General features: G+C 34.7%; 1 protein-coding gene across 1 annotated transcript in view; it reads left to right on the top strand.

Annotated features, from left to right (window-relative positions):
- Positions 1-6609: 6609 nt before the first annotated feature.
- Positions 6610-15646, top strand: part of LOC149531841 (sequence-specific DNA binding transcription factor) — a 28042-nt gene continuing 19005 nt past the window's right edge. The window contains exon 1 of the mRNA XM_089809191.1: positions 6610-6816. Coding sequence (XP_089665317.1) covers positions 6683-6816 — 134 coding nt within the window. The 5' untranslated portion in view covers positions 6610-6682. The remainder of the gene's footprint in view (positions 6817-15646) is intronic.

The raw sequence follows: 15646 nt of genomic DNA, 5'->3' as shown, positions 1-15646 counted from the left end.
GATACTACCTAGATGTGATTGGCATTCCTTTCTAATTGCTTAATTTTCCTACTCTGGATTATCTTTTCATATGCCTTTTTTTGTTGTTGGTTCCATGTCTATATTATCCATAGATTTCCATTCTCATCTTGTGATTCCATTAACATTCTTTTTAGTTTTATAGTCATTGACCTTACACCCTCAATACTTGACTAATTATTCTTTGATGCTTACTTGAATCCCCATGCTATCTATTGGGGGGTACCCATCCCACAAATCTTCTCAGAAAAAGGCTTCATCACCCTTTCTAATGTCCCAGCTGAGATATTTACTAACAAGGGCTCGACTTATAACTATAAAGTTCCAACTTTTAAGATCCTTTGTGGTGGGGGGGTCCTCATCCTAAACATGGAATAGGGATCAGCTGCATTAAGGTATTTATTATACATAATTTTAAGCCAATTTATGATCCCTTTCTACAAAAATTCACCAGGTAAGTTTAGCCCCTAATGCTTCATTTTTCCAATTTAAGTTTTTAATACCTAAACCTCCAAACTCCTTTGGTTTACAAATGTTCTCCCATCTTATAAGGGCCAATTTTTTGAGTCCTCCCAATCATGTCAAAGGAAGCTTCTAAGTTTTGTCTCAAACTTCTTATTGATATGTTTAGACAAAGGAAGGTAGGATATCAGACAACACCAATCTAATCTTGGTGACTTTACTAGCTTTTGTAAACCATTTATCTTTCCAACTTCCTATCCTAGCATCCAATCTATCTAGAATACTTTTCCATGCCTTATTGGATTTACCACCTTTTTCTAACTTGATACCTAGGTATTTACATGGGAATGTGCCCCTTTTGTACCCCATGAAGTTGTAGATCTGCATTTCCATTTTAGGTTTGGTGTTAATGAAAAAGATTTTGAATTTTGCTACATTCACTCTTTGACCCGATGCTTCTATATATCGTTGCATGATAGACCTGATGTTTAGGGCCTCTTTTGTTGAACTTTCACTCGACAGAATGCTATCATATGCATATTGTTGGTGGGTAATGTTGGGGATATTTTATGTTACAGTAATATCATTTATTTTTCCTTCATTATGAGCCTTGGTAATTGCTCTCCCGAATGCTTCTGCCATGATAACAAATAGAAACGAAGATAAGGGGTCTCCTTGTTTAATACCTCTTGAAGTTTCAAAGAAACCTTTAGGGGTACCATTAATAAGGACTAAAATTTTAGTAGTAGAAATACACTGATAGATGAAGTTAATCCATTGGTGCAAGAATCCAAAGGCTTCTAGGGTTTTACATAAGAACCTCCAGTCCACCATGTCATATGCTTTTTGGATATCTAATTTCATGAACATGCTTGCCACTTTATTCTTATTGGTTGAATGAAGTGTTTCTTGTATAATGAGTATTCCATCTAGGATCTCTACCTGGAACGAAGTCGGTTTGTTCCTCAGAGGATTTAATCTTGGGGAGAATCAACTTAAGTCTATTCACTAAAATTTTAGATAAGATTTTATAGATAGTATTGCATAAAGCTATAGGTCTAAAATCCCTAGGGTTTTCAGACTCATCTTTTTAAGGGATCAGGGTGAGAAAGGTGTGGTTGATTTTAGAGAGCAATGATCCACCATTTCTTGATGCTTCAATAGCTTTCCAAAGATTAACACCAATAATGTCCCAACATTTTTGGTAGAAGAATGTTTGGAATCCGTCTAGACCTAGAGACTTGTCAAGGTTAATGTTGAATAACACCATTCAAACTTCTTCCAAGGAGATAGGTTTGTTTAATGTTTTATTATCTTCTAGTGTAACCACTCTAGGTATGGCTCTGAGTATTTTTGCTTGAGCTGCCCTATTCAAGCTATCATAGTTGTTTAATATATTATGAAAGTGACTCACAAAAATCTCAGCTATTTCATCCAAATTTTCAGTGGTAGAACCCAAAGAATCTTTGATTTTTAATATTTTGCTTTTTTCTCTATTATGTAGTTATGGAAAATTTTTGTGTTTTGATCTCCTTCATCTAGCCATTTACCTCCAAAAAAATTCTTCTTTTGACAATACGTATTCCTGTTTGGCAAGTAATTATTTTTCAAGATGAAAGCTATCATTATTCATCCCCTTTGATTACTTTTAAATTTAGTTCTTTTAATCTTTCCTCAATCTCTAATTTTTTTAAAAATATATTATTAAAGTGTTCTTTGTTCCATTTAGTATGTTTTCTTTAAGCATTTTCATTTTGGAGACAAAAATATACATTTTAGAACCTTTAAAATTACCTTGATTCCACCATTCTTTAATGCATTCCAGAAAGTTTATGTCTAAAAACCACATTTTTTTGCACTTGAAAGCATTTCTAACAAGTTTAAAAGGTTTAGAGAATTCAATTCTAACAGGAAAGTGGTCTGATCTTGCTATTGGTAGAATAGAGGATTTGATATTGAAATTTAATTCACTTAGTTCTCCTTTGAGAAAAAAATCTATCTAGCCTCTCAGCTATATAAGATAAATCCTTCATTTTATTATTCCATGTGAACTTCCCATTATTAAGCGGGATGTCAATCAAGTTGTTAAGGTCAAACCAGTTTTTAAAATCTTTTTAGGCTTGGGAAGTTTGTTGGGAGCCACCAAAATTTTCATGTATATTTAAGATAGTGTTGAAATCGCCACCAATGAGAATAGGTTCATTGCTATGGTTATTGATAAATATGCTAATTTCATCCCATAAATTTTTTTAATCTATATTATTGATTGGGCCATAGATGTTTACTAAAATGAACTATAGGTTAGTTTTGGTGCTTTTGGCTCTATTGCTAATCAAAGAGTTATTTGTTTTTAATATATTTAGAGTAACTTTCTTAGAATTCCAAATTATGCCTAAACCTCCTGAGGCTCCTCTAGATTCATGTAAGTTAACGATCCAACTACCTAGCTTCTTTTCTAGCCCGGTTCCTTCTACCTTATTCAATTTTGTTTCTTATAGTATAATAATTTCATATTCAAATTGTTTTAGGTTTTGCTTTAGTAACCGTTTCTTGCTAGGGGTGTTTAAGCCCCTACCATTCCAAGCAGTGATCTTCATACTTCCTTGGGAAGGATCTTCCCCTTCCCTAGATTAAGTAATTGACTAATCTTTTGCTGCTCTTTTGCCTATCCATTAGCTTCTCTGAGTTCCTTAAGAGATTTCCAACCTCTTTTGGCTTTCACTTTGCCACACTTGGGAGAATTTATCCCTTCTTGGTTCATCTTAATTCCCAGCTGCTTTATGTTCTCTTGCGCATTTAAAGTAATTTTGGATTGTTTTCCTTCTTTTTCATATTTATCTTCATTTTCCAATTCTTGTAATATTTGTTCTACAAGGATTATCTAATTTTCTCTAATTCTGTCATCTGTTGATGGTAACTTCTTGAAGCCACTCTCCTCATAGTCATTACCTTGAACTGTCATTGGTACATCTTTGATTATCTATAAGGCTTTACTATTTTTGTCTTCACCCTCAATAATTAGCAAATCTCTTTTTAAGTCTTCAAAAGTGTAGTCATCTCCTCCTAGTTTGAAAACTTGTTGCATTAGGTCCTCTTTTTGTGATTCACTGCTCTTATCTATATTCTCAAAGCTAAATACTTGAATCAATTCCTCAGTTAATGATTTCAAGTTATCTTTCTCAGTCTTATCTAAAATTGCCCTTTCCAAGTCTTCATCCCATGCTGAATCCTTGTTTAAAAATTCTTGAAATTCTTGTGTTAATGTACTTTTTCTCTTGCTCTGATCACTTCTCTTTGCCTTATGATCATTGAATTTAGGATCAAGGGATTCTGATATGGTTGGTGGGGTCTGCCAAAATTTGGTAAACCTATTTATTGTCTCTTTATTGGTGATTCTGCTTTCCTTCACAAGTTCTTCTATCTGTTTCTGCGATGTTCCCATTTCCTCTTCTATATACTTAAGCTTTCCATGTTCTGGCACTTCATCCACAAATAGGAGGTTGTTTTCTATTTCTTCTATGCTACTGACCAAGTTGTCCAATGGCTTTTTGTCCTGATGCTTCGCCTTTTTTCTGATGCCTTTTCCTCCTCATTTATTATTCTTGTGTTCTTGTCCTTTTTGACTTTTTTTGATCTTTTCTTGAGTTTTTTTGTTGTTGATGGTTCTATTCCTTGTCACCTTATGTTTTCCATATCTTGATTAATTTTTCCTTTTTATCTGGTGAGATCTTTAGAGCTTTGATTTACACAAGAAGTCTATATTTTTAAAATAGGACTGATACCTTTACATTCCTTCGTATTTGGTACTTCAATATTTCCTTTGCTGATTTTTGATATTGGAAGTTTTTCCTCTTTTGTGCTTTGAGATACTTTCTTTTTAGTCTCTTGTGTTATCTCTATTGCTTTCTTTTGTACTTTCTTAGGAATTCATGGTGGGCTACTTCTAATCTTTGTCGATGGACTTGACCATATTGTCTTATTTGTTCTGACTACCCCATTCTCAAACACTGGCTCTATTTTCCTTGTTGTATCCTAACATGACTTCTAGAGACCTTTTTCATATATGGGATCACTTTGATACTCTCTTTGATTCCTTATGTTCATCATAGGGAATGTAATTTTAAGATTTGTAGTTAGTTGCAACTTTTTGAAGAAGATTTTCCTACCATTGTTTAGTCTAATTATCTTTGAGATTTTACCTTCACATTTTTGGTAATTTAAATTATAGATAGCTCTATTTGTTATTACTTTAATGGGTTTGAGTTTCAAATTATTAACCTTACAATTGATCAAAAGTTTAATATTATTGCAAAATTTAAAAGATGCATCCATACCAATCGAATCATCAATTGAGAGCCCTATTTTCCTAATAATTTTTACCTGCAAAAGTTTCAGAGGGAGGGATTGAAGGGAGATCTAGGTTGGGATCAAGAAGTTTAACATTTCTTCCTTATAATCCGGTATCCACTAAAAGAATTTCACAGCAAATCCTTTAAAATAATAGTTAGAGACAAAGAGGAAGTCTTTTTTGACATATTCATCACAGTAATGAATGTATACTAATCTATCAAAATGGTGAGAGATACTTACCTGATTATTGTAGAATTCCTGTAGCCAATTGATGAGGTTGGTCATTTATGATTTTGGCCCATTCCATAATGCAAATAAACCAACATTTTGGCACTCCTTCCAACGGTCTTCGCTATCTTGATTACTAATAATAAGGAATTGTTTCTCAGATTTGATGGGATTGGGTTTAGGAATTGAGAGGGGTTGAATGTTAGGATGAATAGGGAGATTGGATATAGGGTTTCTGCAATGAGGAGGAATATATGTAGTAGGTGTAGCAACAGGAGAATCGAGACTTGTGAACACAAACCTCCTAGGGTGACTAGGATCTGCGAAGGAATCAGATAGAAAACCTATTGGTTGAGGAAACAACTCATTTTTATTTTGTTTTGCATATTTAGTGAGATTAAGAAATCGGATTTGATTATTAAGGCTTGTCGTAGAGAAAATGATAGGGCAAATACTATTCAAGCCTAGGGAGTAGAAAAGTTTGGGAGATTCATGTAATTAGAAGTTTGGGGATTTACCAGAGTTTTGCTAAATTTCTCCCGGTAGGAATGAAATGGAGGTACCTATTTCGAGACCAAAGTGGCTCAGTTGCAGGCATTCCCGACTGCATTTGTCAGTCTTAACTTCTATCTTCTTTGCATCATTTGCTAAGATTTCTGCTGAAGCGGCCCTTGAATATTTGAGGTTTGTCCGCTTTGCACCTTGATGTTCCAGTTCCTTTTGCTCACCTAGGACCGAAAACGGGTCCGATGTTTCTACAACATAATTGAAATTTGCAAGAAGATTATTATTGAAGGGAGGTACATCAGAGAGAATTCTCCCTAACTTTTTCCTCTCCTTGCTAGGGTTTCAAAATTTCGACAGTGGATGCGGCACCGAACGAACATTAGGTTCTGATTTTTTCTCAAAAATCCCTATCTTCCTAGCTTTCTAGCCTTGATCGCATAGTTGTTTGTCTTCTATCACATAATTCACATTATTCACAATAATGATGTTTGCTCTGCTCGCCATTTTGAATTTTTTTGTCAATAAACTTATGTAAATTTATATTATTTAGACATTAATGAAAAATGAAAAATAAATAAATCTATAAATAAAGAACGCTTCTAATCTATATTTTCCTTTTAGCATATATATATATATATATATATATATATATATATATATATATATATATATATATATATATATATATATATATATATATATATAAACACTTAATTTCATAATAAAATTAAAATATAACCTTTCTATTTTTTATTTAATTTAATTTTTCATTTACCATAAAAATTATTTCATGTTTAAAAATTAAAATAGTTTCTAATTTTAAAATGTATTATCAGTTAATTTTAAGATAAATCTAAAACCTAAACTTTAAATCTTTAATTTTAAGATAAATCTAAAACCTAAACTTTAAATCTTTACGAAATCTTTAATTTAAAATTATTTATAGTTATCAATTAATTTTATAAAAAGTTAATATCTCTTAAAAATGGGTAGGCGACTTCCGCATCGAAACCTATAAAATGCAATTCATCCAGAGATTTGAACATTACATCCTTCAAATAAATAGAGTATCGGATCGTGTGTGCACACCCCCAAGTAAGCAGTTCATCTGAGAGGAATGTCTAGGCTGATCGTGCAGCCCGTAGGGCAAAAGCGGCTGACAAATATTGCAGTGGTTCGCCTCAAGAAACATGGCATGCGTTATGAAATAGCTTGCTATAAAAACAAGGTGCTCTCTTGGCGTTCTGGAGTGTAAGTACTAATCTGAATCGACCCCCTGTTTCTAACTTCTACATCAAATAAATATAAGCTGTGTGTATTATTGTCCATCATAAACAGCCCTAATTTGAAAAAAAAAAAAACGCGAAAATATTACGTAGGTCATCTGCAACGGGCATCTGTGCTTACAAATTTTAAGAGTGCCTTTATTTCTGGTGGTTTCACGAGTTGCATTCGTTGTTATTGTTGATTGTTTTGCACAAATTTGTCTGTGACAATATGTGGGAAAAGATGTATGATAAAAATCTTGACTGATCATGTAGCCTTCAACCTTTTAGCTATAACATAATCAGTAGTGTGCACATAATTTTAAACCAATTTCATATCATGTCCCTCCCTCAAGGCTAGAATTCCTCATCCTGCAAGGTGACTGATTCTGCTTTTGTTAGGCCCTATTTTCAACTAGCCAAAATTTGAAATTTTGTATTAAATTCATTTTCTGGCTAATCTGAGTATTGTGCATTTGGTGTAAATACATCAACAATTTAGTCTAATTGGCCAATATAGCTTGATGATGTTGAATTGGAATATTAGATTTACAAACGATCGATGTCCTTTTTGGTCATGCCCATGACCGACAAAATGTCCACATGCTAATGATCAACAAGCTGGCTAAGTGCCTTGAAAGACCAGCGTTCTCTCAGGTGAGTTTGTTGTGATGATCTTCTAATTGGCTGATTTGAGAAGTTATAAAAGTTATTTAAGGTATCTGATGAAAGTGAGATGCCTGGCTATTTTGATTAAAATCAGCTCAAGTGTGTGTCAGATTTCATAAAGTTCTCCACCTTCCCAAAATTCCCCACACACATACTAAAAGAAAAAATAGGTTTGTCCAAGCTATTGGGAATGTTTAAAAGAAATTTAAAGGAAATTGAGTTGGTGACTGATAAAAGCTTCTTTTGAAGTTGATAGCGTTGTAATCAATTCCCATTCATTGGCAACTTCAATAACTTGTCTAAGATTACTAAAACTCCAATACAATGAAGCATTGGTGATATCAAATATGTGCAAGGTGGTGGTAGCAATTCCATTCGGTACTCTGAAATTCGACAAGTTTGTATCAAGTAAAAATGTGACTGTGTTAAAGATCTCCATCAAGCATATAGATGGTGAAGGCCCTATCGGGTAGGGAAGCCACCATTCCAAAGCCTCCTTGCTGCGTGAACAGGTTCTGGACATCCATAAAATTCTATCAGTGAAGAAGACAACAGGCACGTGTTGTGGTTTTAGAGCTTGATAAAAAATGCACATTTGGCAACTACAAAATAGAGTGCAATCTCCCATAGCATGTCACAATCACAGGAATGTGCAAGAAAAGCAACTACTGAAAATTTTAATCAAATGAAGGTGGCAGATGTGAAGTGGATTCAACAACCTTTGCCAATATCTTCACAAGACTGCACACCAAGAATGCTTTTGGACAGGTCACATACATGCAAGAATAAATGTGGAATCGATAAGTTTGGCAACTTTTAAACGTGCCTGAAATCATGAAAGGATGAAAGCTCAAAGGAATACATAATTATGCATAGACACATTGCATGTATGTGTAAGGAGTTGTGGTGAAGTTTTGAAAAGATTGACTTATTTCTCCATCGATGATCTGGTGAACTTCTGGAAATTTATTGAAATGTCTACATACTCCCATCATAAGAGGATCAATAGCTGCAATTTAATAATTTACGGTTTTGAAAAGTTGGTCAACTTTTATAAACTATTGATAAAATGGAGGCTTCATTGCATTCAAAACATGTTCAAAAGGGTGAACTTCATTAGGGAGTTTTGAAGTTTTAACAAAAACAAAATCTTTTTAGAAGACTGAAAAATAGAGGAGGAGGTAGTTACTATAACTACCAAAGATAACATTATCGCATCTACTATTGTTCTTTAAGCCTGTGCCGCCAACCTCTCTGCCTGAGCAAAATGTAGAATCATCGACAAAGCACCTTAATTGTTTCACAAAATACCAAAATAAAATATCATATTGATCAAGGAGATAGGAACTTTGGTGCACGATATGGACATCCATCATTGCAAGAAGCATATAAAGCTTTCTAATTACAGTGGGTAGTAAAAATGGTTGAGCATAGTCACGACACATAGAAGATATACAAAGCATAACATTGGATAGAATGCTTCAAATCAAATACTATTAAATACCAAGCAATGGCTAGAGCGATTGCATAAAATGAATTTGGTTAGAGTGGGTAATTTTCAAGTTGTGATTTACTAATTTAAAGTTGCATTCCAAAAAACTTCTCCAATCTTCTTTCTACCTGTATAGAGATAAAGTTTTGATAGTTATTAAAATGTATAAAGGATTAATATTATAGTTGGAAATGTTGTGGTGGAAATTAGTGCAACACGAGGAATAAAAAACAAAGCAAAAATTCCACAACAAAATATTGTCTCAAAGGATGAAAGAGGTGATTGTGAGATGTGCACAAGGAATCTCTCCAAATATTTTGTCATTTTGTCATTGAAGTATTAACAATGAGATATGTGTGCAACTGGAAGAATAGAGAAGGTACTCAAAATATTAAATAGTGTTGCCTTAGAGGATCAGGTCTCACGACATAGCATGACTACACACTATGTAGGAAATAGGATTGTGGGAAAAGGGTTTCAAAATGCCAAGAAGATGCAATTCTCAAGTGAAAATATTTATATCCTCATTGCCTACACAAAAGATAAGAGAAGTATGGATATCCATCAAAGCGTGATGATATAAGAAAATATCATTAGATTTATAAACATAAATGCACTAATGTGAATGCATTCAAAATGATCAAACAGTTTGACTCTCATAACCACAGGGATTGGCAGAAGATGTCGAATGAATCTTGTAATGATAATAATAATAAAAAGTAATGAAATGAGTGAATGCACTATTCTAATCATAAATTTTTGATATGTGCTCATGTGGTAGTCAATGTTTATGAAGATAGTTGGCTTTGCCATCATTCTATTTGGAATGTTCAACTGTGCAGTTAAAGAGGATTCTAGAAGATATGCTCGACTTGGCAATGTAAACATCAATATAGACATGAAGGGTTCATCGAGATAGGGAGAGACACATTTTTATCAAGCACAAAGAGTTGATGGAAGTTTACTAGCAATGCAAACAAGATAACTGAATGTTCTTATTTGATTTTGTCTGAATGGAGTTCATTCAAACATGAGCAACATGTAGGAAGTCTTATGATGAAAAATACTTTTCACAAACAATTGACAAAAGTACAAGGTGAATATTTGATTGTAGAAGGAGGAGCGACTTTCAATTTAGAATTGAAGTGAATTCCCTTCAAGACCAAGTTCTTCATGATTAAAAGAAGATGTGACGCTTCCTTCGAATTGAATGATGTCTTGTTTCTTCTTCCAAGGATAACCAATTTCAAGTTATATGTTTGTAGAAGTGACTTGTGTTGCTCATTGTAACTAAATTTAAGTTTTGGGTTCAATGTTTGTAAAGGTTGGGTAAATCCTAACTTTTTTTTAATGGGTAGTTACTCTAACTGATTGCTTGGGTCGTTATCCTATGTGGTTACTCTAGGTAGTTATCCTAAGTAGTTAGGACATTGGTTAAGAGGTTATGCTAAGTAGTTATGCTAAGTACAAGCTCATTTGCATTGTAAAAGGGGAGGATAACTTTTTGCACGAAGGGGGGAAACTATGAAGAAATTTATTTAGAGAGTTTTGAATTTACACTGTGTGCAAAAGCATCTTTGAATTTGTATATCTTCAGAGAGACAATAAATAATGCATTTATTGGTATGTCTAGATATATTTTTCAGTTATCATTACTGGTTTATCATATGTTAAGTTGGTAATGTATTTGTGCATTCATGTAATCCATCAGTTTCTTATTCAAATGATGTATGTAATTGATGAAGATCAATCACGCCCTGGTACCTAGGCTTTAATGTGATAAGATAACCTCTCTCCTCGTATGTTGAGATTTTTTATCCTTAGTTCATTATTCTGTACCCAAATATTATTTGTGTTGCTACCCACTTTGTAATCTTTTGATTATGCATCTTAGCTAGTATTCGTATGTTTTCTATTAGGGTTTATCTTAATCATTTTCTTTAGTTTTGTTTTGTCTCCTTTATGTACTTTCAGGTGAAAAGTACATAGAAATATAAATACCCCTATCATATGAGGGAGCTGCTCCTCTAAAATGCAGAGGAAGGTTGCATTTTGATAGTGATCGAGCTTCAATCTATCTAACTCTTGGTGCAGTTGTAACTGCTGCTCGGCTGAACAAGGTCGTTTTCAAAGAAACACTCGCAGTGACAAATCTGTTTACCAACAACTTTCTAGAAGTAAATTCCAAACTTTACTGTAGGATGTTTGAGAGCTATGCATGGGACTTTTAGTGCTTTAGAAACATAAGCAATAACCTTCCCTCCACAGGGCGCCATGCTTTTAGCACATTTAAAATGCCATCGGAAGTTGCAGTGTAACAAAAGCTTATCATCAAGTTCAAAGTTAGTATTAATTAAAATGCTGCATAGATAATAGAAGCAATTGAAATTATTGTGAACAAGGACACTTTCCATCATGAGCAAATGGATAAAATTGTCTTTGAATTTTGAACCCTTATAGAAACAATCTTCTAAACAAATTGAAGTGCTTTGGTTGATCTCCAGATCAATTTGGAACTTGCTGTTTTCATCTACTTTACGCTAAAGCAGCTATAAAATAATGGTCAAATGCTCAATGCTCACCAGTTGCAAGCTTTAATAAAGTTTCCCCAACTTTAAGATATGCTCCATGTTTTATTTCACTTTAGCATGTTATTTTTATTTATTGCACATTTATAATGTGGGTTGTCTACCATATTTATAATTTTTAGAAGGCTTTCCCTTCTTGTTTTGTTAACGAATATCTTGGTTATCTTCATGTGCTTCATTTTTGTAATATGGCATTATTATGTAACTAGAACTGTGTATCCATGAGAGTGTGTAAGTCCTAGGGATTTTAGTTGGCAGAGATGGATTGAGGGATTAACAGTGTAGCATGGCAAAGAGCCAAAAGAAGAATTCACATGTTAGAACCATATGGAATTAAGGGCAAAAAGTCAAAATCATGGTTTTATCAGTAGAATCGTGTCATAGTTATGTTGAAAATCCTGTGCAGAAATTGATAAAAAATGGTATTTTTAGCTGTCCAGACTTTGTGCCTCTCCTATGCAGGTCTGAATCTCCATTAAAAATGTATTTTTTTTTGAAAAATAGCACTTTATTTTGACTGAGCTTTTTTTCCAAAATTGCAGCAAAGTCTGTGATGAAAATAAATTGTTTTTCTCAGTAATATATTTTTAGTTTTAATAAAAAAAAAAGTACTTTTATAATAAGAGTTCCAGTGCTGATAATTCAAAAATACCCCATGAGCCACCAAGCCACCCTTTACAACTTTGAACAATTTGCAGTTGGGATTTTCAAAGAAACCCTAGCCCAACACCCAAATTCGTCAGAAATAACAGAGATTGCAATTTGTTCTACACAGGGTGTATGCCCAAAAGCCACAGACAACCCACATTACATAATAACAGTAAATTTTTTAAACAAAATTTGTCATCACTAAAAATTGGTATGCAGGCTCCAAATTTACATCGAATCCTTCCATTCCATCAGCTTCCTGATAATGCTGAACCACAACCTAACCATCCCTAGAACAATTACCAAACCAAAGTGCAGGTCAGTGGCCAACCACCATTGAAACAAACCAAAAGAACCACTATTTGGCGACCATTCTCAGTCCCGTGCACCAATGACAACCGTAGTATAATTACAAAATTCACACCACAAAAAATTTGGCATCCTCCATGCCAACCTAGAAGTACAAGATGATCATTCCCAACCCAGTCTAAATAAGAGCCAAAACAAGAAACATGTACACAAAAACTCCAAAACCGTCAATTGAAAAACCCTGGACTAGGAAAAGAAAAATAGAGAGATGCAGGGGTAAGATTGGAGATTGTCGATCATCCATTAGTGCTGATCGTGTGCCACAATTCCAACATTTCGTTCACACGTTAAAGAATTGATTCTTGCTTTTGGGAAATCCTTACCACCATTACCCGCCTCCTTTGTTTGAGTTTCTCGTGGAGTTTGGCTTCATCCTCCTCAGTCCGCCCAACATTGCATTTCATTCTTTCATTGTCTTCATCAAGGAAATTGATCACGAGCAATTTCACATCAAACTAGCCTTTCCTGGCCTCTCTAAACCTTTTGTTTCTGAACCTTTCATCAAAACGCCACACACTGGTCATGTACTTTGTGCCCTCAATTTTTGCAAGGCTGTTCAGTTTGTCTCCCAAATTAATTCCTAGCCTTAGATCAGATTTTGCTAATATCTCATCAAATCCTCCTAGTGTCTTCCGAGGGACAATTTTGTCCATAATCAGCTTGATGATGATGGCTTTATCTTCACCAAGCTGTAACACCCAGGCCACAATCATGGAGGAAATGTCTGTGCTGGTCCTGTGGTGATTCTTAACTTGATGGAACATTTCCCCTAGTAGAATTGAGATGCTCTCTATGGGCTTGTTATCCACAAGTTAAACATTTTATCCAATGTTAATTTTTTGCTATGCCAATGAAATGGGTTTTGTTGCTTGATGCAAGTGAGAGTTTCCATCTCTTCCACTTGCAGAGAACTTCAGAAATGAGAATGAAATGATAAAAAAAGAAATCTAACTCAAAATTTATTCTTGGAGGCACACAAACCAAACACTCCATCATACTCAATCTGATCGTCAGTGGTTAGTTAGCAAGCACAACAAAAACCACATTGTACTCCTATCACATCTTTGCATGTCACCTGCATGTCTCATTAATTGGTTGCAGTTGTTTGTGGCCAAAAGAGAGTTGTAGTTATTATGGAGGATTTCCCACATCCATCCTTAATTTTTGGAAACCCTTGAGTACGATTTCATACATGTTGTGAGTTAAAGCCCAGTTTGACAGTGTGTCAGCTTCTTTATTGCCTTGCCTTCTTACATGTGTTAATTTGAAATCCTCCAAAGAGGTTAATTCTCAATAATATGGTCGATGTAATTCAGCAGGTGCTGAGCATCCATGTCACCTTTGATAATTGCATTAGCAATGATCTGTGAATAGCGCTCCACATGTAGTTTCCTTACAGCTTCTTTTCTGCTCATATTGCGAGTAAAGTTGCTTTTACTTCAACATTGTTAGTTCCATCCAATAAGTGTTTCCTGCCGCAAGCAATAAGATCACCATTTAAATCTCAAATGATAAATTTTGCTCTTGAAGGTCCAAAGTTACCCTTTGAAGCACCATCAGAATTACATTTCCACTAGCCTTCAATAGGTTTTTCCCAAACAACACCAACAAGTGCACCAATAGATGGATTAACCCATCCTTACCCATTTACAGGCCAAAAGGGTTTGTGGTAACCCAATTGTGACTTGAACCGAAGTTGATGCGTAGCACTACGATCATTAGCCTAACACTACGCCTCACGACTTGTGTTCACACCAACTCGGCTACATATGCGCCCTTCAAAAGGGTTCATGGTAATCCAGGTGTGACTCGAACCAGAGTTGATGCATACTATTAGGATCATTAGCCTAACACTATGCTTTATGACTCACCTTCACACCAATTGGGCTACACATGTGCTCTTAAAAGGGTTTGTGGAAATCCATGTGTGACTCAAATTGGAGTTGATGCGTAGCACCGAGATCATTAGCCTAACACTATGCCTCATGACTTGCCTTCACACCAACCCGACTACACACGCACCCTTGTTATGAAAATCATTGTTCTTTTATTAAAAAATGTGGGATTTTTTTGCAAAATGTGCACCAATGGGATACTTAAAAAAGTAGTGTCCTCTGCTCGAAGACTGCCAATTTCAATGATTAACACACAGTATATACGTCAAAATCAAATTTATTTTAAGAAATGATGAATATTTCGTAATAAATCTAATATTTAACACATTTAAGTCTATTCTTTCTCTCTTAAACATGCCTTTAAGGACGGTGTTGATGCGAGTTTTGTGTCACTACATAACATATTAGTAATTGGATGCTTGATACAGAATATCAAATACACAATTCCTCTCTTGAAAAGTTATCTCTCATGGGACATGAGTATAACTCCAATGTTCCTTACACCGTTGGATACTCGCTCAGTTTTATCAATGTGATTTGTTGGTAATCACGTAGGCGGCCTTACGTTTTCTTGTTTGAGAAAAATTTGGATCTTGGTGAGAAAATGGAGATGGTGGTTCGGTGTGAATGCTAGATGATGTTGATGGCGCGATGATGGCAATGTAGGGTGAATGGCGATGGAAGGTGAGAATGCCGATGTTTTGGTTTACTTCTCTAACTAACCTCTTCTAAGCATGAAATTTGGCTACTCAACTACTCCTACTCCTAAGAATGGAAGGTTAGCAGATGGACGGGGATCGAATCTAATGAAGGCTAACTAGCGGCCCTACCTCCATAGATGCAACGCTTCAAAGGAAAGTAAACTAGATCACCACACAAAGCCTCCCAACCAGCCGCTAAGATGCTAGTGGCCTAGTGTTGACCCCTATCAAACATCTACCAAAGCTACCATGCAACTATCCATTTTATTTTACTCTTACTTTAACAACTTGAAATGAAATTGCTTCAACTTGAAAAGAAAATTTAACTATGTGGAAGTAGAAAACATGCAATAACACCCAATGTTCTTAGTCAACATGCAATGAAAAAGAGAGCACTTTGGTATTATTTTCGCAACAATTTCTCCAACCCCCTTCTTGATGGTTTCTTTGATAC

Source organism: Cupressus sempervirens, chromosome 11 (genome assembly GCF_028749045.1).
Source record: "Cupressus sempervirens isolate cs-2001-9-10 chromosome 11, ASM2874904v1, whole genome shotgun sequence".
Taxonomy (NCBI): domain Eukaryota; kingdom Viridiplantae; phylum Streptophyta; class Pinopsida; order Cupressales; family Cupressaceae; genus Cupressus; species Cupressus sempervirens.
The sequence above is the reverse complement of the archived record's forward strand: the minus strand, read 5'-3'. Positions and strand labels throughout refer to the sequence as shown.